Source organism: Trichechus manatus, unplaced genomic scaffold (assembly GCF_000243295.1).
Source record: "Trichechus manatus latirostris isolate Lorelei unplaced genomic scaffold, TriManLat1.0 scaffold00019, whole genome shotgun sequence".
NCBI classification, from domain to species: Eukaryota; Metazoa; Chordata; class Mammalia; order Sirenia; family Trichechidae; genus Trichechus; species Trichechus manatus.
The window spans coordinates 1,236,264-1,262,486 of record NW_004443955.1 but is presented as its reverse complement, the minus strand read 5'-3'; the positions used below and the strand labels follow the sequence as shown (position 1 = coordinate 1,262,486).

Sequence of the window (26,223 nt, the reverse complement as noted above, 5' to 3'; positions counted from 1 at the left end):
ACGTGGAGGGAATTGGGACCCCCACGGTCCAAGCTCCCTTGTAGCAAGCTGCCCTGTGCCAGCAGCTGTGTGCCCTGGAGCAGGTGGACAGCCATCCTCCCAACCCTGTGCCCGCACAGGGAATGATTACTCAGCATAACAGTCCTGGTTACACACAGAGCATGCCTGAGTCTTTGTGAGTGTGGGGTGTCTGCTGTGCACTCCACAGCTGACAGCTCTCACATGCACCTCTTCTTGTACAGCCCAGGCACAAATCCCCATAGGAATTTCCACGATAGCAGCCACATGAATGTCATATGCCTGGCAAGTCCACAACCATCTCCTGACTCTTTGACTTAGTGTGAATCATTCAGCCCCGAGAATGTCTGAATTCTCCTCTGTATTATGAAACTAATCTCAACAATAAATCTGTTTTGTCTGAGCTTAACCTCACCTACACCAAAGTTTCTCTGATTGCTAAAAACATGCTTATCCCAGTGCTTCACAGTATGCATCATTGTTGATATTGTTGTTTTAATTAATCTTAGGGGCTATATGTTAAACAGAAATTCAAAATGAGTTTAAAAGTACCTGAAAAATTCCATGAAGGAGAATCCATATCCATGCTGCTCAGCAATTCCTGCACAAACCACATTTGCTGATGCTCCAATCAGGGTCCCATTGCCTGAAATCAAAATCAAGTCCCAGTTTGTCTTGGTGGCAGGCTTCTGTTCTCTTGTGTTCTGCTATGTATTTGGACCATCTCACAGGGTCTTGATGATTCTTTACAGGCAAGTTAAAGTGATTGTTTTGCAAATATCAGGGAGAAATCCCACTAGCAACAAGAAAGTAAATTCACCGCTTGTAAAAATCACAATTCATTTATAGGTAGGACTGCAGCTGTTCTACATGATAGAAAGAGGAAATGCTAAGGAAGAGTTGCAAATCCCTGTGGTTTAAGTGGCAGTGTCTTTTAGAGGGGCCACGACAGTGGGAAGGAATGTGTCCTTAGGGGCAGCACAGGACATCTCAGATGAAAATTGCCTTCTTCAGCACTACTTCAGGACTTGGACACATACCAGGAAACCCTGTTGTGAGGGGAGAGGGAGAGAATGGCTGCATAGATAAAAAGAACCACGTTAAAGTACTTTGCTTGGCATTTTTCATGAAAGGGCATCTGTCTGGACATGGAATGCCTCTCTTGACTGTGCACATGATCCATGGAGAGACATACACACATGATCAACAGTCTGAGTGGCCTGGGTGAAGAAAATGACCCAAGACTGGCCTCAGATTATTAGATACCCACACACTCCAACACACATACTTATTGGTTAAAAGAAGGATAAATGTTCTTGGTGAAGCCAATCACATCCTCCATCTCTCCAATCCATAGTGATCAGTGTTGGGAGAGGGACACTGATCCAGGCTCAGTCAATTTACCTCAGTCTGACACCTGGGCATAGCCTGGTGAGGACAAGACTCTTTCTACTGAGCTACTGAGGATTGGTGAGCTGTGAGATGCAAATCTGAAGCAGACCACAGCATTGTCAGCCTGCAGGAACAGCCTGTCTGAGAAATTCAAATTAAAACCATAACAACCCACTCAAATGGTTACAATTAATAACACTGACAAAGCCACATTTTGGTAGCAGCTGTTGATAGCACCTTTATCCATAACACCAAATAATGGAAAACAGCCCAAACATCCAACAACAGGTGAATAAACACATTAAGAAGTGACGAAAAATTTTTGAAGTAGAATGAAAAACTACTTAACAATAAAAAAAAATTATTACTGATACAACAATTATGAACCTTAAAATGTTATGCTGAACACTTCCCTTTCCAGGCAAGATAAACCAACAGTCCCTTCTGAAACAACCAAAACAACCAAACAAACAAAACCTAAATAGACAAAGTATGTACAACAATGAATTCAGGGTACTGGGCTTCAGGCAAAGGAGGATAGTGATCTCTGAGAGATAGGAAACAAATGAGAAGAGATTTATGATGTTATTTGATATCATACTGTATACCCAATCCAATCCAATAAGGCAAGCAAAAGAAATCGAAGACAACCAGATTGGAAAATAAGAAGTAAAACTGTCTTTATTCTCAGTCTACATGGTTATCTATGTAGAAAATCCAGTGGAACTTACAAAAATGCTACAGGAACTGATAAGTGAGTTTATCAAGGTTGCAAGATACCAGATCAGTACAAAAATAAATTATATGTCTATATACTAGTAATGAACAATTGGAAATAGAGATTAAAAAACAACACTATTTACAATAGCATCAACAATACGAAATTCTTAGGTATAAATCTGATAACAGATGTGAAATACCTGTACATTAAAAACTACAAAACATTGCTTAGAGAAATTAAAGAAGACTTAAATAAATTGAAAGCTATACCTTGTTCACACATCAGAAGATTCAATATTTTAAAGATAGACTAGCCAAAAAAACTATTAAAAAAAAAAGAATAAAGTTGTAGGTCTAACACTATGTGATTTCAAGATTTATTGTAAAGCTAGAGTATTTAAGACAGCATAGTATTAGTGTCAAGATATATAAATAGATCAACTGAACAGAAGAGAGTCCAGAAATAGACTCATACACATAAGGACAACTGATCTTTGACAAACGAGTCAAAGTCAATTCAGTGGAAAAAGAACAGCCTCTCAACAAATGGTGCTGGAACAATTAGATATCAATATGTAAAAGAATACAAATCTCACTCTTACCATATACAAAAATTCACTCAAAATGACCCATAGACCTAAATATTAAACCTAAAATATAAGTTTTTTAAAAGAAAACACAGGAGAAAATCTTTGTGACCTTGAATTACGCAAAGATTTCGTAGACCTGACACCAAAAGCACAGTGCATACAAGAAAAAATAAATTGGACTTCTCCAAAATTAAATACTTCTTCTCTTTGAAATACATTATTGGGAGAATAAAAAACAAACCACGGAGTGAGATAATATATTTTCAAGGCAATATCTGACAAAGGATTTACATCCAGAGTGTACAAAAACTCTCTTAACTCAATAAAAAAAGAAACCAATAAAGATATGGGCAAAATTTTTGAATACATTTCACTCAAGAAGATGTATGGATGACAAACAAGCAAATGAAAAGAAGCTCAACATCATTAGTCACTAAGAAAATGCAAATTAAAACCACAGAGATATATTACTACATACCAATTAGTGAAAATTAAAAAAGAATGACCATGTCAAGTGTTTGCAAGGATATGGAGGAACTGATAGTCTCATACCTTGCTGGAGAGAATCTAAAAAGTGAACAAGCACTTTGGCAAGCTCTTAAAATGTTTAACATTCACCTACCACATGATCCATCCATTCCACTCCTAGGTATGGTCACTTTCTAGAATTTATTTCATTTAGGTTTCTTTGCATCTTCAGCATTCTGAGGAGTTTTTTAAAACTATGGTTTTGTAGCTAATGTGGTTTGTTCTATGTCAGGCTGCAGGCAATGTTCTCTTGCAATTGTATACTTCCTAACTGGATTCAGAAGTACCCTGATGCAAACTTTGACAGGAGACAGCACAGAACTAATAAATCTTTCCCTCCCTCCTTCTCTTCCAAGGCACAACAGTTCCAAAGGATCCACCTAGAAAACGCCCCACTTCACTGAAAACTGGCTTTATCTTCTTCTGAAGCTGTCACTAGATTGGTGATGTACTGTGTGTTTGCTTTCTCTCCTCCACTGCCTCACTTCACTTTCTCCCACCTTCTTTCTGCACCTCCCAATAAAGCCTCAGCATGTAAGTTTTGCCTGAACCTTGGCTTTCTAGAAAACCCAGGCTAAGGCAATTTTTGCTTAAGACTTATTTGAACTGTTCTTTGCTCTTAGTTTAAAAGAAAAAAATCAACCAAAAAGTTTTGGAGTCAGACTAGGAAAGAATTTCTTGTTTTGAAATATCTAGTGAATTTCACCCAATTTATATAGCAAATTATATTTCTAAAACTGACTGAAAACTTCTATTTAAAGTGGTCTTCAAAAACCTTGAGTCAATGAGAGAAGGATCCCCAGTGGAATAAGTGTAGGGTTAACGACTGGGCATCTGATGTATCAGGAACAAGTACCATCAACAACCAGAGCTACTAGGTTAAAAATGTCTCAAGATTTAAAGCCTTCATTCATGACAGCTGTCTCCCTGCTTCCAAAGTGGGCTCAGTTAGTGAGTGTTTGTCCATTATTTTATGTTGTTAGCCACACAAAAATCCTCACAACTGGACCAATAAGCAACATCATGAGAAACAGAGAAAAGACTGAAGTTGTCAAGGATTTCATTTTCCTTGGATCCACAATCAATGCCCATGGAAGCAACAGTCAAGAAATCAAACAACGCATTGCACTGGGCAAATCTGCTTCAAAAGACCTCTTTAATGTTAAAAAGCAAAGATGACACGTTGAAGACTAAGGTGTGCCTGACTCAAGTCATGATATTTTCAATCGGCTCATATGCATGCAAAAGCTGGATGATGAATAAGGAAGACTGAAAAAGAACTGATGCCTTTGAATTGTGGTGTTGGCAAAGAATATTGAATATACCATGGACTGCCAAAAGAAAGAACAAATCTGTCTTGGAAGAAGTACAAGAATGCTTCTTAGAAGTGAGGATGGCAAGACTACGTCTCGCATACTTGGGCATGTTATCAGGAAGGATCAGTCCCTGTAGAAGGACATCATGCTTGGTAGAGTAACGGGTCGGTGAAAAAGAGGAAGACCCTCAATGAGATGGATTGACACAGTGGCTGTAACAATGGGCTGAAGCATAACAACGATTGTGAGGATGGTGCAGGACTGGGCAGTGTTTCACTCTGTTGCACATAGGGTCACTATGAGTCATAACCAATTCAGCACCTAACAACAACAACTACAGCCACACAGATGGTCCATGTTAACTTCCTTCCTTGAGACCCCCTCCATGTTTTCTCTGCATGTTCTGAGGGAATGAGAATGAGCCCAGGTGGCTTCTCCTCCTTCAAGATCCAGCTCAAAACTATCTGCTTTGGAAAACCTCCTTGATCTTTCCCCCACCCCCTCTCCAGTGCTCCCTAAGAGAGCATTTCACCATACAAGGACAGACCTACCCATGTTGGTCATAACCTTAGCTTTGGGGACTATCTTCCCTACTCAAGAGCAGGAGGGTGATTCATTGTCTAGCCCAATGTCTGGTTAATAGCAGACACTAAATAAGGTTAAATGAGCAAAATCCCACAAGGAAGACTCATTTTCAGGTATCCTTGGACTCTGTTTTTATTGCTGATGTTAAATGAAACTATGAAAAGAGTTACAGCTTCTCGTGGGGCTGGTTCTGTGACAGAACAATTTTAACAAGCTGTACTCTGGTAAGAACTTAAGACCTCAGTCACTAAAGTAGGTATATTAGCAGTCCCTAGAAATCATAAAGTTCACTGGATCACATAAATCACCCTTTACAAACAAGGAAATAAACTAAAAAGAAAGTTATTGATTCAGTAGCCAGAGATCAATTATAGAACAAAAAGCTGGATTATCTAAGCAAGCCTGTATGTAAAAACAAAAATTCCAAAATCCTGATGAAAAGGGGGAAAATGCAATACAGAATTTCAAATTCTCATGAACTCCAGACTTTCTGGAGCCATGGAGGCTAGATGAACCCCTGAAACCATTGCCCTGAGATAATCTTTAAACCTTAAACCAAAAATATCCCCCGGAGTCTTCTTAAAACTAAACAAAAGTTTAGCTTAACTAGTAAAAAAATGTATGCCTTGACTATTTTTCTCTTTTAAGAACTATCTGTATGTGATCAAACTGACATAAACAACTCAAAAGATTAGATGGGAACCTTTGGGGGCAGTCAATGTATGTTAATGGGAAGGAACAACTCAGAAAAGGAGCCCAAAGAGTGTAATCAGTAAGAGAGTATACAATGCTGGGGAAGTCAGCACAACTTGACCAAGCCAAAGTCATAGAAGCTTCATAGACCCAACTGAACTCCCTGAGGGACTGAATTACTGGGCTGAGGGCTGGGGACTATGGTCTCAGGGGACATCTAGCTCAATTGGCATAACATAGTTTATAAAGAAAATGTTCTACATCCTACTTTGGTGAGTAGCGTCTGGGGTCAGAAAAAGCTTGTGAGTAGCCATCTAAGATACTCCACTGGTCCCACCCTATCTGGAGCAAGGGAGAATGAAGAAAACCAAAGACACAAGGGAAAGATTAGTCTAAAGTATTAGTGGATCACAACTACCACAGCTTCCATCAGACTGAGTCCAGCACAACTAGATGGTACCCAGCAACCACCACCAACTGCTCTGACAGGGATCACAATAGAGGGTCCCGGACAGAGCTGGAGAAAAATGGAAAATAAAATTCTAACTCACAAAAAAGGACCAGACTTATTGGTCTGACACAGACTGGAGAAACCCCGAAAGCATGACCCCCGGACACCTTTTTAACTCAGTACTGAGGTCATTTCTGAGGTATACCCTTCCGCTAAAGATTAGACAGACCCATAAAACAAACAATAATACATGTGGCTCAACCATGTATATGAGACTAAATGGGCACACGAGCCCAGAGGCAAGGACGAGAAGGCAGGAGGGGACAGGAAAGTTGGTAATGGGGAACTAAGGTCAAGAAAGAGAGTGTTGACACGTTGTGGAGTTGGCAACCAATGTCACAAAACAATATGTGTATTAAACGTTTAATGAGAAATTAATTTGCTCTGTAAACTTCATCTAAAGCACAATAAAAAAAGAATGTAATCAATGTCACTGAATTATACATGTAGAAACTACTGAATTGGTGTATGTTCTGCTGTGTATATTCTCAACCACAACAAAATTAAATTAAAAAAAAAAAAGAATGAAAACTCCAAGTGTAACTGCTGTCTTATCTCAGACTCTCTGCAATCCTCTTGTGCTCCCCAAGGTGACTAGGCTTCCAAATGTGAGGAAGATTCTCATACAGGGCCCTCCAAAGACATGTACATCCCAAAGGCCTTGTATTTGGTCCCAGGGGTCAGTCTCTCCAGACACTTTTCAGTTTCTCAATCAAACTCCCACAAATCCTTCATCTTTCTTCCTACTCTTAGTTCAGAGTCTCTGCTTCTCAGCTTGCCCGTTCATCACCTCACCCCATCCCTTAAGGAGGGAATAAGAGAAGGAGAAAGAGGACTGTAACAGAGGATGGTTTCTGACTCTGTTTCAGAACTTAACTACAAGCTACATGGAAATGTTGACAGTGACCAAGCTGTATGGACTGAGTTGGACTATAGCACAGGTTTAGGATGCCACATACAGTTCCACCAGGAGTGGGACACAGCAGGCTCACAGAGAAGCTGAGGCTCCAATCAAAGCTGACAGTGTGCTTCCACTTGGGAAACCATGAGGGCTCTCCTTAATTTACTCTCAATCTTGTATCAGCGCACTCTTAATTTCTGACTCAGAAGCAGTGCCTCCATGCCCTTTCCCACAGATGCAGTCAGCATCCTTACCTCCTAGGCAGGCTCCAAGGGCTAGTGAATACATGAGTGGCTGCACAGGAAGGCTGACCTCAGGGTCTTGGCTCAAGTTCAGAAGCACAGGAATCTATGGAGGAAAAGACTGATATTACATCTCATGAAAACGTAGGGGCACTGTCCCCACTGTGAGTCACAAAACTCAAAGCAATTTTTCAGCAGTCAAAGTAAGGAGCACAGGAATTTGGAAGGAAACCAACATGAACTCTGGGGTCCAGAGACACTTAAGTCTGACCCAGCTGCATGTCCTTTGACTCCAGCACATGATTGATTTGTCCCCCCATTTCCTTACCAATAATTGTACAGGTGCCACTGTGACTCTTGAGTGGGGCAATGTCAGGTAAAGCCAAGCACAGTGCCCAGGAACTTAGTAACATAAGAGAATCTATGACACCCCACAATGCACCAAGTCCTGTGCTAAATATTTGCATGTAGCAACTTATCCAATACCCAAACACCCTTGAGATGTATCTATTATTCCTTTCATTGACCAATGAGGATTCTGAGATTCAGAGAGGTACTAAACACCAGTCTCTTGAGTGGCTGGCCACAATTTGAGCACAGTCTTTTGATTCCAAAGCACACTATGGCAAACCTGTGCTAAGCTGCTGCCCACCACTGCTCTCTGCCCTATTTCCTGAAACCTCTGGCACCAGGACTCCCTAACAGGCCTCACATTCAATAACCAGTGGCATCATTCTCTAGTCTGTCATGCCAGCATCTGGGGAACCTTTTTGAAAAAGATCGATTCAATATTATTGCAAGAAATGAAACGTGGTGGTAGTGAAGTCTCCATAAGAAATTTGTATTTGGTTTATGTTGCTTATGAAGAACAGAGATGGACCTGGAGTGAGGGTTGGGTATATGTGGTGGTGTCCTGCCAAGGACATTTCAGTGGCCTATGGCTGGTTAGTAAAGGCCCTGCACCTGCTGCCTGGGGCAGCTGCTTGTGTCAGCCTCTCAAAGAGCAGGAGGACTAAGGTCCCAAGGGTACATCTAGAAAAGACTATATACAATCACAAACAGAAAGCTGAGGCTAGGGTGAAGAAATGTAAATGATGGCAACATCATTTGATATGGAGAACTGAGGGACCACAGAGTTGCCTCTGCTGGACTTGCCTCCCCTCTCATGAAACGCTAATCATGGAAATTAGACTGCAGGAGCACACTTTGTTATGTCCCCATGGGGACCATGGAGGCCCCCCACCCGCTGATTCTGCCCTTAGTCAGTGGTGGCTTTGTGCCACTCAGGACTTCAGGCTCAGCCATGAAAGGAGTGAACCCAAGCTGCCCCTGGCCAATCGGAACAGCAAGGAACAGGACCAGGAGGCCACAGCAGCCTTCAGCAGCTGCAGGTCCCGCAGTCAGTCCTGAAGTTACTTTTCAGGGTTTGAGGAAGAGCCCTTAATAGTTGCTGGGTCGCAAGAAGCACTTCACATCAGCAGCACCAAATACTTGAAGAGAAATAAGTAGCATGCAGGGAAATTGCTCCAGAAGCAGAAGGGCCCAGCAGAAGGGCCCAGCAGACCCCACCTGTGTTTCAGTCTTTGTGTCTGTTGTCCCCTGGTGGGATTCACACTTGGTGGTTTGGCTGTCTGGAGGAGCAGTGAAGTGCACCTTCTTACCAACACGCTGTTCACCAGTGACCAGAGCACGCCAGCTCTGGACACCAGGCCCACACGGGGCAGAGCAAGGTCACCAGGCCCAGAGACCTCCAGACTGGGACAGATCAAGCATAGGACCTGGGTCCTAGTAAGCGGTGCTGGGGCATGGACAGAAAGAGGAGGAAGACAAGTGCCCCATGGTGGGAAGAGCATGTGCCATGGGGAGAGAAAACCAACTCTGTGTTCCAAGCCACATATTGACAAGTACCACAGTCAAATGCGAGCTCACCCGCAAAATAATGTGCTCTGAAACAGTTTTGAAATCCAAGCCCTCCACTGGATTCACAATTCAGATAAGAGCCATTGCTCTAAGCTTTGCCCCATTCCAAGGATTCCGCATTAATGGGTGAGGTCTCACAGCCTCATGCTGCTGTCTCCCCCTGGATTCTGCCCTTTCTGACCTCCTCCCTGGCTCCAGACCCAGCCCCTTCACTCTGAGCCCTGCCCTCCTTCCAGGGCTCTCCTCCTGCACACCACCCTCACACCCACCTTTGCACACCTGGAACACTTGGGCTTCTGCCCTCTGTGATGGTTAACGTTATGTGTCAACTTGACTAGGCCATAATTCTCAGTGGTTTGGCAGATATTATGTAATCATCCTCCATTTTGTGATCTCGTGTAAGCAGCCAATCAATTGAAAGGGGAGTTTCCTTAGGGGTGTGGCCTGTATCCAATACATACAGATGGTCTAGCAAAGCTTGCCCTCTCTGGATCCTGTACCTGACTCATCATTCTCTGACTTCTGGTTCTTGGGATGTGAGCCAGCAGCCTGCCACCTGACCTGCCAATTTTGGATTCATCAGCCCCTGCAACCACCTGAGTCAGGAGAAGCCTCCGGCTTGACATCTGACCCACAGATTTGGGAGTTGTCAGCCTCCACAACTGCGTGAGCCATTTCCTTGAAATAAATCTCAATCAATGTCTCTCTCTCTCTCTCTGTATACGTGTATATATATATACATACATGTATGTATGTATGCATGTATGGATGTATCTATATGGAACCCTAGTAGCGCAGTGGTTAAGCTAACCAAAAGGTCAGCAGTTTAAATCCACCAGCCACTCCTTGGAAACCCTATGGGACAGTTCTATTCTGTCCTATAGGGTCTCTATGAGTCGGAATCAACTTGACAGCAACGGGTTTGTTTTTTGCTTTTTGCTTTTTTGGTATTTATACATATACTTTTATACGTGTGGGGGAGTATGTGCTTCACTGGTTTTTCTCCTTTAGACAACCTAGTCTAAGATACCCTCAGTGCTGCCGCTGGAGTAGCTTCTGTTCTTAGTCCTTGCTCTCCCTTCCTTCAGCCTCTGGGCTAGCCTGGGCCCCTAAGAAGCCTTCTCTGACTTTCCAAAGGTGGCTGATGCTTTCTAACACTGCATGCTCAGAACTTACTGCCAGCACCACACTTAGCACTTCTCCCTCCTCCCCCCGTCTATGCTCCTGTAGTTTAGTGAAGAACCCAGACTCTCTGCCTGCTCCCACTATGACCTCCCACGTGCCTCCATGTGACTCTTCACAGATTCCTTTCTCAAAAATAGCTCCTTTCTAGTGCTTGTCCTGTCTGGTATGGCCAGGAGAGCTGTCACTTAATCCCTTGAAGAGTGATTTGCCTCAGCTCAGCATCCAGTGGGTGCACAGTGAAGACTAGCCAAGGCTCCCCCTCACCTCCATGACCACGCTCACACATGAGCTTCAAATGTTGTTACTCACATGCCCCCTAAAGAGCTTCGAAAAAAATATGTGACTGCCCTCCTACATTTGAAGTTAGTATGTGAAATGTGTTGTCCTAATTTAAAGTCTCTCCCAAGGATGCAATTGGTAGCATATAGTAGTATTGCCATTCTCAAACAAAGTGATCTACCACTGTCTCAGTCATCTAGTGCTGCTCTAACAGAAATACCACAAGTGGATGGATTTGGCAAAGAGAAGTTTATTCTCTCACAGTCCAGTAGGCTACAAGTCCAAATTCAGGGCATCAGCTCCAGGAGAAGGCTTTCTCTCTCTGTTGGCTCTGGAGGAACGTCCTTTTGATGAATCAGTCTTCCTTTGGTCTGGGAGCATCTCAGCGCAGGAACCTCAGGTCCAAAGGACGCGCTCTACTCCCAGCACTGTTTTCTTGGTGGTATGAAGTTCCCATGTGTCTCTGCACAATTCAGTCCATGACACACCACTCTTTTAAATACATCCATTTAAATTTAAATAGCATAATATCATAATTCACTGAAAAATCCAGAAAAAGCTACTTCTCAGTGGTCTGAAAACAGGAGAGTGCCCAGGCCTTACTGCCAGACCTCCAGTCCTGCTCTAAAGCCCAGGGAAAGTCAAGAAGGGCCAGACAATCACAGACAGGGCTGAGCAGGGCTGTGGGTGACCCTCATAGGACAGAGAAGGAGAGGGCACTGGTGACAGGTGACAATGCCTCCATGATGCACATGGTCCAGAGGGGAGAGTCCCAGGGGTGGACCTCGAGGTCTTTAAGCATCAGAGGCTCAAGTGAGGAGGCCCTTCTACCTGGTCATCTCAGGGTGATGCTCTGGGGGCTGCCAGGGCACCCTGGAGGGAGGCTGTGGCAAGCAAGTCTGGTGAGAATGCCGTGGGGTGTCCCTGGCCATGGGGGATGCCAAGAGAAGGCTTCTGCTGGCAGAGACTCGTGCTCACACCTGCACGACCTGCCCCCTCAGTGTTAATCTGGACTTTGAATCCATGCCCCACATTTAAAAATTGAAAATTTTCCTATAAAAATATGGGAATCTGGCTCCTTCTGCAAGATCAGAGGAGTTGACATGCATGGCTGTGCCTCCCTCTGCCACCTTCCCAGAGCCCCGAGCCGAGGCTGAAAGTCAGCATGCACTGAGCCACTGGAGCCACTGCTGGAGTCAGTCTTGTTGTGGATGTCCTGCATCCTCAGGTAGGTCACTATCGTGTGCGTGGAAGCCCAGGCCCTGGTGGCTGGAGGCACTCAGGAATGCCCTTGCAGCAGAATTCCTTCTCTGCCTGCAGGAGTGAATCTCAGCCTCCAAGCCCCAGTGCGTGCTCCCCAGGAGTTTCTAAAAGCAGGTGGAAAAGTTTTCCAGTAATGCGCAGCAGAGGCACAAACTCCACAGACAGGGCCTTGGCCCAGACGGCGCTTCTTGAACTTGAACATGCCCAGCTCACTGTGTTGATTCAGTGGGTCTGGAGGACAGAATTCTACACTTCCAACCTGCTCTAGGAGGTGCTGAGGGTGAAGAGCTGCACGTTTTAAATGTAATGTGTTCCTTTTCTTCCTCCTGCACTCCCATCATTAGCATGGTGGGTCTCCTGGGTCTCTCCTCCAAATCTCTCACCAACCTTTTCATGAACGGATTCTTTGTGCTTTGGGTCTGTGCTTTTGGGCATTTCTCTCACTTGGCTTCAAAACCACTAGTTCAGCTTAACTCTGGCCTTTCTCTTCTTCAATTCATTACTGAGTATTCTAGTTTAAAAAGTTATGGATTTAGTTCCAGAAACTACTGTTGTGCTGGGCTTGAGCCTCTTGTGTGTCCTTGAATGTGTTGTGCTGTCCCACGCTTGTGTCCACCTGCAGCTGTGGGTCACCGGTGTCTCTTCAGCACACCGTGTTTAATTTTCTCTTGGGCTGTCGGTCCCTAACTGTGCCTTTGTCTTTTATGAGGTGCCACAGAGGTCTGGCTGTGTAGTGACTGGTCCGCAGACCATGGAAGGTGACAGGTTCTCTTCCACCTCTGGGCACTGCAGGGCCTCGCCAGGGTGCCCTCCCAGCTCTTCCTGGGGAGGCAGCACACCCATATCCTGTCAGCACCATGGTCAGTGAACCGCAAGGCTCGGCCCAGCTAATAGGTAAAACTGGTTATCTCTGAGCTGCTGTCACTTCTACTGCTCTAACCCTACCAAGTCCTTGGCTTGCACAGTGTGTGGCTAGGATCCATGCCCAGATTCTACTCCTCCAGAGCCTGAGCTGTTAATTACCACAAATGCTGTGTTATTAAACCTAAGTCCAACCCCACTGACTGCAATCCGGTGTCCTGGTCCTACGGTCCACATGATTTTTTTTCTCTTAACTTTTAGGAAAGGATGAGTTAGACAAGGATGAGTTAAAATAAAAATAATAGAAGTAAAAAGCAAATGTAAAATGCTTCTAACTTTTTGTGTCTGATAATAAAATATCTGAAAATTCTTCCTGTTCAAGCCAGTGAAGTTGAAAAGATGAGGTTTAAATGGAGAAAGACTGTGAAGGAATCCTCAGCAATTAGCAATACATTTCTAGTTTTGATGTAGTTTCTAGAGAAATGTACCAGGGGGTCTAAGAGAATTGCCTACTGAAGCAGGTTGGGCTCCCACAGCTTCTCCATCTACTTCCCCCTGGAGGCAGGAGAAGAGAAAGGAAGGGAGAGGTGGAAATGATGAGAGGAAGTACCCTTTAACCTTTCAATCAGACTCACTTGCTGGAGAAGCTGGTTTGGAAAGGGGTGTGAAAAGGAACACTCAGGGCAGGGTGGCCTGCAGACTCAGTGTGGGAGTGAGCCAAGGCATTTACACAAGCAGCAGATGCTGAAGGCTCCATGGGGCAGCCTCCCAGTGTGGTGTTGGGTTCCTGGTTGACTCTTAGACATTCTGAGAACCAAGCACTATCCTGAGGTAAACTCCTTGTCTTCTTAAACTAGCTCTGTTGATTGCAACTGTTGATTGAAATGCTGATACAACTCTGTGCATTACAAATGAAAAGATACCCACTAAAAGATTAGAAGTAAAAGTAGTATTTTCCAAACTATCTAGGGGGTGGGGCAGTAGAAATTATCAACCCAAGAGAAGTAAGGAAATGATGGGGTGGGGGGGATCAGAAGAAAAAAAAATCATAAATGGAAAACCAAAATAAAATGGTAGAAATAAATTCAAGGCCATTGGTAATTACAATAAATTTAAACATGTTAATCTATTCTGTTAAAAGATAGGTTATCTTCTTGGAATTTTAAAAATCCATTTGCAGAGTGCTTGAATGGAACAGCTAAAAAGGATCTAAAAAAACTAACAGTAAAAAAAGCTGAAAATAAAGGTTTGGAAAAAGATAAACCAGGTAGAGACTAAAAGCACAGATGGAGAGAGACCCTATATAATGATAAAAGGAGCCATCTACCCAGAGCAGACATTAGTAAAGAACCTCCAACACCTAATACATTGGTGACGGATGCAATGTAAATACATACTGAATTGCAAGGAGAGATAGATAAATGCATACAGTGAAAGATTTTTAAGATCCCTCTATTATTACAGATTAAGTAGAAAAACAATTTTTAATCTAGAGAAGACTCAACAACAAGCAGCCATCGAAAATCCTATGGAACACAGTCCTATTCTGACATTCATGAGATGGCCATGAGTTAGACTCACCACCAATTAGTTTGGTATGAAAATTTGGGGAATGAAAATGTTAGGTGCCGTATTTTTACAAAATGAAGCAACCTAAAATTCCTATAATAGGGGAATATGTAAAGCAAATGATGGTACACTCACAGAATAAATATAGCATCAAAATGAGGTTTAGTGTAAAAAATAGAGGAATGTTTTTGTTAGGGCTTGTAATATATTTTATATTTTAAATTTATTAAAAACTATTATAGTAAAATTTTATTGCATTACAAAACCAAGATATAAAATTTTATATACTGCATGATCTCCACTATGTTTTTAAACAGTTAAATAAGAAAAAAGAAGAGCAAAAACACACTAGGGGTTAAGAGGAGTTATTTCTATTTAGTAGAATTAAAGGTAATTTTTTTCTTTCCTTTCTTTATTTTCCAAATTCCTCTGATGGATATATTGTTTATCATCAGAGAATTAAATCAATTTCATAAATGAAGGCATTCCATTTAGCCCCATGTGTAATGGCACCCTTTTGAATGTCAGGAACCCCAGATCAGCAGTGTCGGTCCATCCCATCTTACCTCATCACAGCTGCAAGTCAAGGGCAGCTTCCATTGTTAAAGAACAGGAAAGTTCAAATGAATGAGTTAACATTTCTCATCAGGCCTCAGATCTTCTTGTCCATGCATTGGGCTCCATTTACCACCTCAGAAGATCTGAGTCAATTTCCATGACTCCAGTCCTGAGCCAACCTCAGCTCGCTACTTGCCTCTCTCCCCCGTGATGTCATTCAGTGTTGAGGAGTTCAAGGTCTTGAAGACATGGCCTAAGTTCCTAGCTTGGGGAGTGTCCGGGCACTATCTCCTTTCCTGGGTTGAGAATGCTGTTGTTAGGTGTCATCGAGTCATTTCCGACTCATAGAAACCCTATATATAACAGAACAAAACACTGCCCAGTCTTGTGCCATCCTCACGGTTTTTGTTGTTTGAGCCCACTGTTGCAGCCACTGTGTCAACCCATCTCATTGAGTATCTTCCTCTTTTTTGTTGACCCTCTACTTTACTAAGCATGATGTCCTTCTCAAGGGACGGGTCCCTCTTGATAACATGTCCAAAGTATGTGAGACAAAGTCTTGCCATCCTTGCTTCTAAGGAGCATTCTGGTTGTACTTCTTCAAAGACAGACTTTTTTGTTCTACTGGCAGTCCAGGGTGTATTCAATATTCTTCACTAACACCATAATTCAAAGGCATCAATTCTTTGGTCTTCCTCATTCATTGTTCAGCTTTCAAATGCATATGAAGCGATTGAAAATACCATGGCTTGGGTCAGGCGCACATTAGTCCTCAAAGTGACATCTTTGCTTTTTAACACTTTAAAGAGTTCTTTTGCAGCAGATGTGCCCAATGCAATACATCATTTGATTTCCTGACTGCTACTTCCATGGGCATTGATTGTGGAGCCAAGTAAAATGAAATTCTTGACAACTTCAATAGTTTCTTTATTTATCATGATGTTGCTTATTGGTCCAGTTGTGAGGATTTTTGTTTTCTTTATGTTGAGGTATAATCCATACTTTGATCTTCATCAGTAAGTGCCTCAAGTCCTCTTCACTTTCAACAAAGTTGTGTCATCTGCATATCGCAGGTTGCTAATGAGTCTTCCTCCAATCCTGATGCTCCATTCTTCTTCATATAGTTTAGCGTCTCAATTTTTTTGCTCAGCACACAGGTGTGAATAAGTATGGTGAAAGGATACAACCCTGACACACACCTTTCCTGATTTTAAACCATGCAGTATCCCCCATTCTGTTAGAATAACTGCCTCTTGGTCTATGTACTGTGACCTAATTGGACTCTCTTGTTCAGTCCTAGGGAGGATCTGGACCCTGAAACCCAGACACTCTCCCAAATGGTGGGGTTTGCCAGCTATGAGTGCACGGGGCAGAGATGATGGTTTCCTTGCAATGTCCCCTGTATTTGTGGCCTACAGAATGTGGCATCGAGGTGCTCCAATGCACAGTCTTCCGTAGGCTCATGTCATCTGAAGAAAAGATACAGGCACCGTAGGCTGCATTGTCTGGAAGCAGAGGACCAGGGGAAGGACAGTGGCAGACCCAGTGATCTGCCCCCAGCGGCCTCCAAAGGGGAAGCAGCTTTTCCCTCTGTGTGGCATGGGCACCCCTACCACAGCAGACAGTGTGCCCACTGAACTGAAACAAGAAGATGCAAAACCTGTAGGACTTCCCTAACTTGGGAGGTTATGAAGAAAATAACGACAGCAGAAAAAGAGTTAACTCAGAATTTCTAAACCCAGGCAGACCCTGAAAGAAGAACAAGCACCAGATGACTAGAGTTGCCTGGGCACAGACCGTGGCTCTCAGGTCGGTGACGTAAATTCCCCAATGGGCCTGAGTTCCTAAGGGAGAAAGAAGCACTGCTGAAACCGGACTGCTTTCTCCTACATTGGCCAGCTCTGTTGATGTTTCTTCGGGCTCCTTGTTGTTCCAAGTCTGACATGCAAGCTGTCATGGACTGAATTGTGTCCCCCAAAAATATGTGTATTAATTTGGCTTGGTCATGATTCCCAGTATTGTATAATTGTCTTAATGAGATGGATTAGCTGCAGTTATATTGAGATTTAAAAGAGAGAAGTGAGTAGAGAGACATGGGGATCTCTTACCACCAAGAAAGCACTGGGAGCAGAGCACATCCTTTGGACCTGGAGGGTCCCTGCACTGAGAAGCTCCTCCACCAGGGGAAGATTAATGATAAGGACCTTCCCCTAGAGCCAACAGAGAAAGTTTTCCTCTGGAGCTGACACCCTGAATTTGGACTTGTAGCCTACTAGACTATGACAGAATAAATTTCTCTTTGTTAAAGCCATCCACTTGTGGTATTTCTGTTATAGGAGCACTAGGTAACTAAGACCAAAGGTCACAAGGAGAGCAGAGAGACCCTCAACCATGCCACATGCACTCATGGCTAAGGGATCAATTCTAGCTGTGAGGAGTGTTCTTGCAATGCTAGCACATCTGTGACCCCAGGTTCTCCTATGCAAGCCCCTGTTGTTGCCTTTACCACATCAACCCAGGGGGGTCACAATTCCTGACCTAAGCCAAGTGATAACCCATGTTGGAGACACAGTTCAGACCAGGATCAAGCCCATTAGTCCTGAAAGACATAGTGATTGTCACAGACCCTTTATGTGTGCTCTCAGCCACAACTTTTAGGACCACACAAAGGAAGACTGACAGTTAGAAAGGCACTGCTGCCACATTTATAGGGAATAAAGGTTGAAAACCTTCAACCAATGTCTCTCTTTGGTTTTTTAAACGAAGAGTAAAAAGGAAGGAAGATGTGAGGGAGGGAGGGAAGGAGGAAAGAAGGGAGGAAGAAAGGAAGGAAAGAGGAAGGAAGGGAGGGAAGGAGGGAGAAAAAAGGAAAGAAGAAAGAGAAGGAGGGGTGGAGGGAGGGAGAGAGAAAGGGAGGGAGGGAAGGAAGAAGAAAAGAAAGGAGAGAGGGAGGAAAGAAGGAAGGGAGAGAGTGATGGAGGGAAGGAGGGACGGAAGGAGGGAGGGGTGGACGGAAGGAGGAAGGGAGGAAGAAAGAAAAGAGAGAGGAAGGAAGAAAGGGAGGGAGGGAGGAAGGAGGGAGGAGAGTCAGGAAGGAAGAGAGGGAGGGAGGGAAATAAAGTACAGTCTTTCCAGGGAGGGCAACAGCCTTCCGTCAGCTGACCCCGAAACAACCAGTCACCTTGGACCACTCCCCCTTCAGTTCGAGTCTGGGCTCTCAGCGTTCTCTTCCCTGAACGCTGCCTCATCTGTCTTCTCAGTCTGTGACTCCAGTAGAGGGAGAAGGTCTCACTCTCTGCTTCCTTGGAGGAAAAGAAGCTCCAGATTGCATGCTGGCTAGTAGTGGAGCCCTCTACATCAAAAGCGTGTGACTCACCATGGTGGCAGTGAACGGGATGTTGTCAATCAAGGACGAGGCTGTGGCTGAGACCCAGACCACCAGGACAATAGCGGCTGCAAGGCGCTGGTCCTCAGGGAACATCTGGAAGGGGCAGATAACAGCAATGCTCAGACCTAAAAGTTAGCTGTGCACAGTCAGCTGCAGTGTTAAATCACACGCATTAGGCTGTGATTTGACCTGTGAGATTTAGAGGGACCTTCTTACACACAAGAGACCAAGGCAGACACAGATTCAGTGGCCAGCAGGTGTTCAAACAGGGGCCACTCCCAGGCTTGTCTGACTCCTTACAGGACCCTCTGGGTTTCTATAAGTAAATGAGGGGAGGCTAATTCTGAGACCATGCTCCAGCCTCCTAGTCCAGTCAGGAAGAAAGCAGAGCTGCCTCTTCCCTCACCAGCACCTGGTGGTGACATACATTGTCACCCTGACCTGAACCCCAGCACAGCCTGGAATAGGGACTCTGCAGCTCTCATTTGCTCAGATTAGGGGCTGTGTTGCTCTCCTTCTTAGACATTTTTCACTAAAGGCTAATAGCCAAATAGCAGGAACCTGTAATTATATATTCTTTGGGAAATGTCTCCCTTCAGCTCCAGGCTACACAGGATAAAATAGGTTTCTTGCAGTAATTTATTACGTAATTAATATAACCTATTCTTTTTTTTTTCTTACAGAATCAAAGGGACAGTGTCTGGAGCACATTCTATTACAGCATTTAATGTACCTTTATTAGCAAAGCAGTCTGTTCTCCTACATATTCTATTAGGTGGAGATGCGCCAGTGCCTAGAAGAAATGGATATATGGTGATAACTAGTTTGAAGCTGACAACATATGCAAATTTTTAAAAACTATGTGTTTAAAATAAAAATATTAAGAAGCTTAGACTCTTGCTTCTTATAAAAGATCAGACTCAAAAATACAGTCTATAAATAAATTATTATCATACGTGCACATAGAAGACTCATCAAGGAAAACAGCACAACAGCAGAAGCAGGGGATTCCTCACTGCTTTGCATTAATAGCCACATTAAATTTAAATTTAAATGGAAGGCAATTTCTTTATTTTAAGATCTGTGTATAGGAGTACTGTTCAACTGTACATAATGAAATGCCATTCCATATAGAGGGTCTTCAGGTAAATTGCATTTTTGATTTCTTTTTAAAGTTAAATATTACAGTTAGAGCTTAAGTACTAAAAAGAAAATGTTTTTATAACCTTCAAAAAAAGAAAAGAAAGGTGTGTTTCACTAAAGCATTAACTAATTTCACAGTATTGGGCAGATTCAGATCACTGTATTACAGGAAAGGTAGGAGACAATTAAAGAAAGAAAAGGGCAGCACAGGAGCCATTCTGCTAAGGCTGCCACCTTCATCAGCACCAGCGGGGATGTGGGAACAGGAGACCATTAAAGGGGGAATCTTGCAAGAATGACACAGTGATGACACAGCTGTCCAACACCTCTCAAATTTGAGTTTTTCTCACTGCAATTTGATTACGCTGAAAGACTCTCAATATTGAAAATATCAGCTTAAACATGTTCAAATACAAGTTTAAAAATCCCCAAATTTATGTATTGGTTGTTAGTTTGCCTTTGTTTAAAAGCTACAAAGTGCAAATGCTGGTCTTACATCACGGTCCGCAATTCACAATAATCTGTTATATCAACTAAATTATAAGGATAAATTCTATTTAGAGCAGGGTTTTCAATTCAGTCTAGTGACATTTTGGCAGGATAATTCTTTGTTGTGGGCAGCTGTTCTGTGTGTTATAGGATGTTTAACAGCATCCTTGGCCTTTACCCACTAGATGTCAGTAGGACCTCCCCTCCATCAATGTGACAACCAAAAAAATCTCCAGACATTGTCACTGTCTCCTGGGGGACAAAATCATCCCCTGTTGAAAACCACTAATTTATAGTAATCAAACACTTCTTAAAAGAAACAAAAATTTTAAACTTGAAAAAAATTAATTGTAATCATACTTTTTATTTTGTTATATAATACTGATTGAAAGAAAAGTCAGAGTTCAAAACCAGATTTAAAAATTTTGTCAGATACCAAATAGAGATGGTTATATGTGTGTATGACACACACACTATAAGTACACATCTTGATGTCTGCCTACAGACTACTATATATTTATAAATATAAGAAGTGTAAGAAGACAAAGTAAAGCAAAAATCTCTAAAATACTTAAACATTGTATCTAATGGCTCAGTTCAAAGTAACCAATCTCTTAATAGAAAAAAATTCAAAATATGATGAAAATACAAATATCTAATAAGTACTCCATAAAATGACAAATGAAATAACTACATAGCACCTCCCTTGATTAAGCCTAAAATTGTAAATATATGACATATACACTACACTTCAACAAATCAAAGTTTGTGTACAGTTGAGAGTTATATACATTGCTTGTCTTCTCCATCAACTTTTATAGTGAAATAATTATTGTGTAATCACAGTATGATTTCTATCATATTACATAATAATTATTTGCTGTTGCAGAAAGCAAATCATGAGCAGATTCAGCAATGGTCTGATATTCTTGCCCCATTAAAATAAGCCAGTAAAATCAACTGCTACTACTTCTTTCAATATAATGGATTAGGTGGTCTAAAAGTCTCTCCTGCAGTGAAATAAATAAATCCTGGATAAAACACACTTTTCAACACATTAGTAAATTAGCAAGACAAGGTAGTGTTTTCAAAGGAATTTCCTTCACCATGAAAATGTTTCCTACAGCTACAAGACTTGGGTAGTGAGGAGGGATAGGATTGCCTTGAAGCATAATGCTGACTGTGCACCAAAATCAGAGCAGTAAGGCTTGAGCACCAGCGAGGTTGTAGACTGAAACAAGGACATTCACACTGAGCTGAGATCCTTGAACGGGACTAAAATTATCCCTGGTATATCAGAAGTTGACACAACCAGTTTCTGGGAGAAAGTATCCCGAATTTAAGCCCTCGGGAGTCTTACAGATTAAGCTCAAATAATAAGATTATAGTCTAAAAAAGGTGGGATTTTTTCCAGCAATGCAGGGATGGTTCAACATTCGAAAATCAACCAACTTAATACACAACATCAATAGAACAAAGGAAAAGAACCACATGATCATCTTTATGGATGCAGAAAAAAGAATTTGAAAAATCCAACACTCTTTCTTGATGAAAACCCTCAAGAAGATGGGAATAAAAGGGAAATTCCTCAATGTGATTCAGGGCATATATGAAAAACCAACAGCCAACATTATACTTAATGGAGAAAGATTGAGAGCTTTCCCCTTGAAACTGGGAATAAGACAAGCCCACCCTCACCACTTTGATTTAATATTGCATTAGAAATCTTAGCCATAGCAATAAGACAAGAAAAAAGAAATAAAAGGTATCCAGATTGGAAAAGAAGTAAAATTATCTTTATTCACAGATAATATGATCCTATACATACAGAAAATCCCAAAGAGACTTCAGGAAAGCTTCTGGAGCTAATAGAGGAATTTAGCTAAGTTGCAATGCACAAGGTCAACAAACAAAAATCAGTTGGGTTTCTATACACCAGTAATACAAAGGGAAATTATTCCATTTGCAATAGCATCTAAAAGAACAAAATACCTAGGAATAACCTTAACCAGAAACGTGAAAGACTTATACAATGAGAGTTACAAAACACTGCTGAAAGAGATTAAAGAAGACTTAAATACATGGAGAGGTGTTCCATGTTCACAGGTTAGAAGACTTAATATTTTTAAGATGTCAGTACCGTATTTTTAGGCAAATTATGCACGCCTTCTATGTTTGTTTGCCAACCACCCCCTCCCCTCGTAAGGTATTTTCATAAGTGTGATATGCTTATGCCAATTTTTTACAGCAATATGTAAAAAAAAATTGGAATAGTAGCACTTCGGAAAATACCTCATGGGGGGAGGGAGTGGTTGGCAAAAAAATGTAGAAGTCCCATACCAGAAATAAACTCATACATCTATGGTCAACTAATTTTTGACCAGGGTACTAGGTACATTCTATGGGGAAAAAAGAGTCTTTTCAATAAATGGTGTTGATAAAATTGAATTTCCACATGCAAAAAAATGAAACAGGACTTATGTCTCACACTATACACAATAACAAATTCAAAATGGATTAAAGACCTAAATGTGAAAAATAAACCATAAAATTCTTAGAAGAAAATGCAGAAGCAATGCTATCAGGCATAGCTTTTAAAATGGATTATCTAATATAATAAAAAAGCACGGGGAGGTGGAGTCAACATTGCACCCTAGAATGCCACACCATGTTGTCCCTCTGCAGCAAAGACCTGTAAAACAGATACAAATGTCAATCCTGGAACCCTAAGCATGAAATAAAATGATAAAGAACTAGATCAAACCTCAAATGGAAGAGGAAATTGAGGGAAAACAGAAAACAAAGAGAGATACAGAGTGGAGGTCCCCTGCTGACTAACACAACACAGTGTCACCATCTTGTAAAACAGCGAGCAACAACCCCAGACAGGGAGTATGGGAAGGCAACTTCACGGATACCCCAATAGGAAAGAGAGCACCAGGTAACCCTCAACCCAGAGAAACACACTTTCCCATCCCTCCCCTTTCTAGTGAGTAGCAGCCAGATCCCATCCAGCCCAGCAGCCTTGACCACAGAGGTCCACAATATGCGCCCCCTACTCACTCCACCCCCTCCTGCCACGTGGCAATATTCCCCCTCTTTCTTCCATTTCTTTCTCCCTTCCACCTAGCCCTGTATGTCACCTCTCCTCCCTTCCCACCTGCCACTGAACCCACTCACTGGCCCCAACTGTGCCACCATTTTTTATTATTACTATTTTTTTTCTTTTTTTCTCATTCTTCCTTTTCTTCTCCTTCCCACCTAGCCCCATACACCACCTCCACTCCTTTCACATTAGCCTCTACTGTGCTGCCATGGCTACAGAGCCACAGACCCACTGCCATCCAGGGTCCACCACACTCCCAACCACCAGCTCCCACTGCACCATCATTTTTTTCTTTATTTTCTTTCTTTCTCTCACCAAGCCCCATACGTAACCTCCCCTCCCTTCCAAACAGCCCCCAGGTCCACCCTTCCTCCATTCACCAGCTCCACCAAGTGACGATTTTTTCCCTTTTTTCTGTTTTTTTTTTTTCCTTTCTTACTTTTCCTTGTCCCTCTCACCTAGCCCCATATGCAACCTTGCCCTCTAACTGCTGGCCCCCGTCGCACCACCACAGATAGAGTGTCACTGGTGCACCAGCCTGCCACTGCACTGGGTCAGCCCCACCTCCACCAGCTAGTCCCCACAGAGCATCATTTATTTATTTTTTATTTGTTTATATTTTTCTTTCTTTCTCCCTCCCACTTAGCCCTGTATGCCACCTCCTTACCTTTCCCACTGGGCCCCACATCAGCCTCACTCCTACCTGCTGCCTACCACCACTATGTCCCCCTTTTTTCTTTCTCTCTCTTTTCTTCTTCCTCCCACCCAGTCCCATATGCCACCTTCACCCACTTCCTACTGGTCCCCACTATGCTGCCATGGCTAGACCATCCCCAGTACTCAGGCCCACCACTACACAGTGTCTGAAGCACCCCTACGTTCCTGACATTCAGCCAGCTGCTGAACGGTGGGAAGTGAGCCCACACCACTCCCTCTCCGACACCTTCACCCACCTGGCAAGTGGCTGTGAACCCTCCCACACCACTGGACGAACATCAGGAAACAGACAGCACCTGCCCAGTTCACCCTCAGCCACTTCATTAAAGCAGTGAACAGCAAAGCAGGCTCACCCTTGCTGCTGCTGTCCTGCCCACCCAGACAAGGTGGTGAGAACTATCATGCCCACAGGTGAGCAAGCAGCAAAGCATGCCTGGCCCGTGTGCCCGGACATATCAAAACAAAACAAAAAAGCAGGATTAAAAAAATACACAATCAATAAATAAAATAATATCTTAATGTCTTGGAGACAGCAGACAATATCAAAACATATAAAAAAGCAAAACAAGATGATTCCAGCAAGTGACCAAAACAAAGACTCAGACAATTTTCTGGTAAAATAAAAGACAATAGAACTAGCTTATATGAAATTCAAAAGACTACTATTTTGGGCCAAGAGATTAAGAAATCCATCAAGGAAAACACAGACAAAAAACAACAAAAACATACTCAAAATCAAGGAAAACACAAAGCAATAGAAGAATTCTGGAAAATAATACAAGAAGAAAAATCAAAATAAAGAAACAATGAGAAATCATACAGAAACAGCAACCAAAAATTCAAAAGATAAGTAACAGAATTTCAGAAATGGACAACGCAATAGAAGGTTTTAGGGGCAACTTTGAAACAATAGAAGACAGGATCAGTGAGATTGAAAACAAATCCATGGATGCCACTTTGAGGAAAAGTCAGAAAAAATAATGAAGAAAACCTAAGAATCATGTGGGACACAATCAAGAGCAAAAATTTGCACATGATCGGAATTCCAGAACAAGGGGAGAAAATGGAAAGCACAGAGAAGATTGTTGAAAATTTGCTGGCAGAAAACTGCCCAAATATCATGAGAGATGAACGGCTGACTGTCCAAGAAGCTCAACAAACCCCATACAGGACAGACCCCAAAAGAAAGCACCGAGACATAACATAATCACACTTGCCAAAACCAAAGACAAAGAAAGAATCCTGAGAGCAGCTAGATAAAAATGCAAAGTCACATACAAAGAGGACACAATATGACCAAGCTCTGATTATTTGCCAAAAACCATGCAGGCAAGAAGGCAATGGGAAGACATATATAAAACCTTGAAAGAAAAAACTGCCAACCAAGAATAAAATATCCTGCAAAACTCTTTCTCAAATATGATGGTGAAATTAGGACATTTCTAGATAAACAGAAATTAAGGGAATTTGTAAAAACCAAACTAAACTTTCAAGAAATATTGAAGGGAGTCTTTTGGTTAGAGAACCAACCCATCAGACAACAACCTGAGTCTAGGCACGGGACAGCATTAACCAGATACCAACCAAGGTAAAGAACTTTCAATAATAAAACAAAGCTAAAAGACTTAAAACAGACAAAAAGAGACTTCAATCTGTAAATGATGACAACATCAAAACAATAAAAGGAGGAATAAATAGTGTAGGTATAGAACTTTCAAACAAAGAGGAAGTCAAGAGAATACCAAGTAATAAAAGACTGGTACATAGGAAGATAAGGATAAATTTCAAGGTAACGACAAAGAAAGTTAACAAACCTACTCATCAAAATAAAGAAGAAAAACATAAACACTCAGTAAACACAAAATCTCTAATAATGAAAAAAAAGAAAAGAAAATCCACAAACAAAATTCAGCACAAAAACGTAAGAGAAACAAAGAAAATGTAAGCACCACAAATAAAAAGCACAACAATATGACAGCAGTAAACTCGTACCTATCAATAATCACAGTGAATGTAAATGGCTTAAATGCACCTTTAAAAAGACAAGAGACGCACCTTAGACTTAAAGACACAAACAGGCTAAAACTCAAAGGATGGAAAAATATATACCAAGCAAACAGCACTCAAAACACAGCAGGAGTGGCAATATCAATCTCTGACAAAATAGACTTTAAAGTAAAATCCACCACAAAGGATAAGGAAGGGCACTATATAATGATTAAAGGGTCAATACACCAGGAGGACATAAC

The 26,223-nt window shown here is 42.2% G+C and overlaps 1 protein-coding gene across 1 annotated transcript in view; it reads right to left on the bottom strand.

Annotated features, from left to right (window-relative positions):
- Positions 1-327: 327 nt before the first annotated feature.
- Positions 328-26,223, bottom strand: part of OCA2 (OCA2 melanosomal transmembrane protein) — a 209,404-nt gene continuing 183,508 nt past the window's right edge. Inside the window, exons 19-22 of the mRNA XM_023727843.1 lie at positions 19,253-19,312; positions 18,508-18,612; positions 7,509-7,602; positions 328-664 (exon numbers count right to left, since the gene is read on the bottom strand). Of these exons, the coding sequence (XP_023583611.1) occupies positions 561-664; positions 7,509-7,602; positions 18,508-18,612; positions 19,253-19,312 (363 nt within the window). The 3' untranslated portion in view covers positions 328-560. The remainder of the gene's footprint in view (positions 665-7,508; positions 7,603-18,507; positions 18,613-19,252; positions 19,313-26,223) is intronic.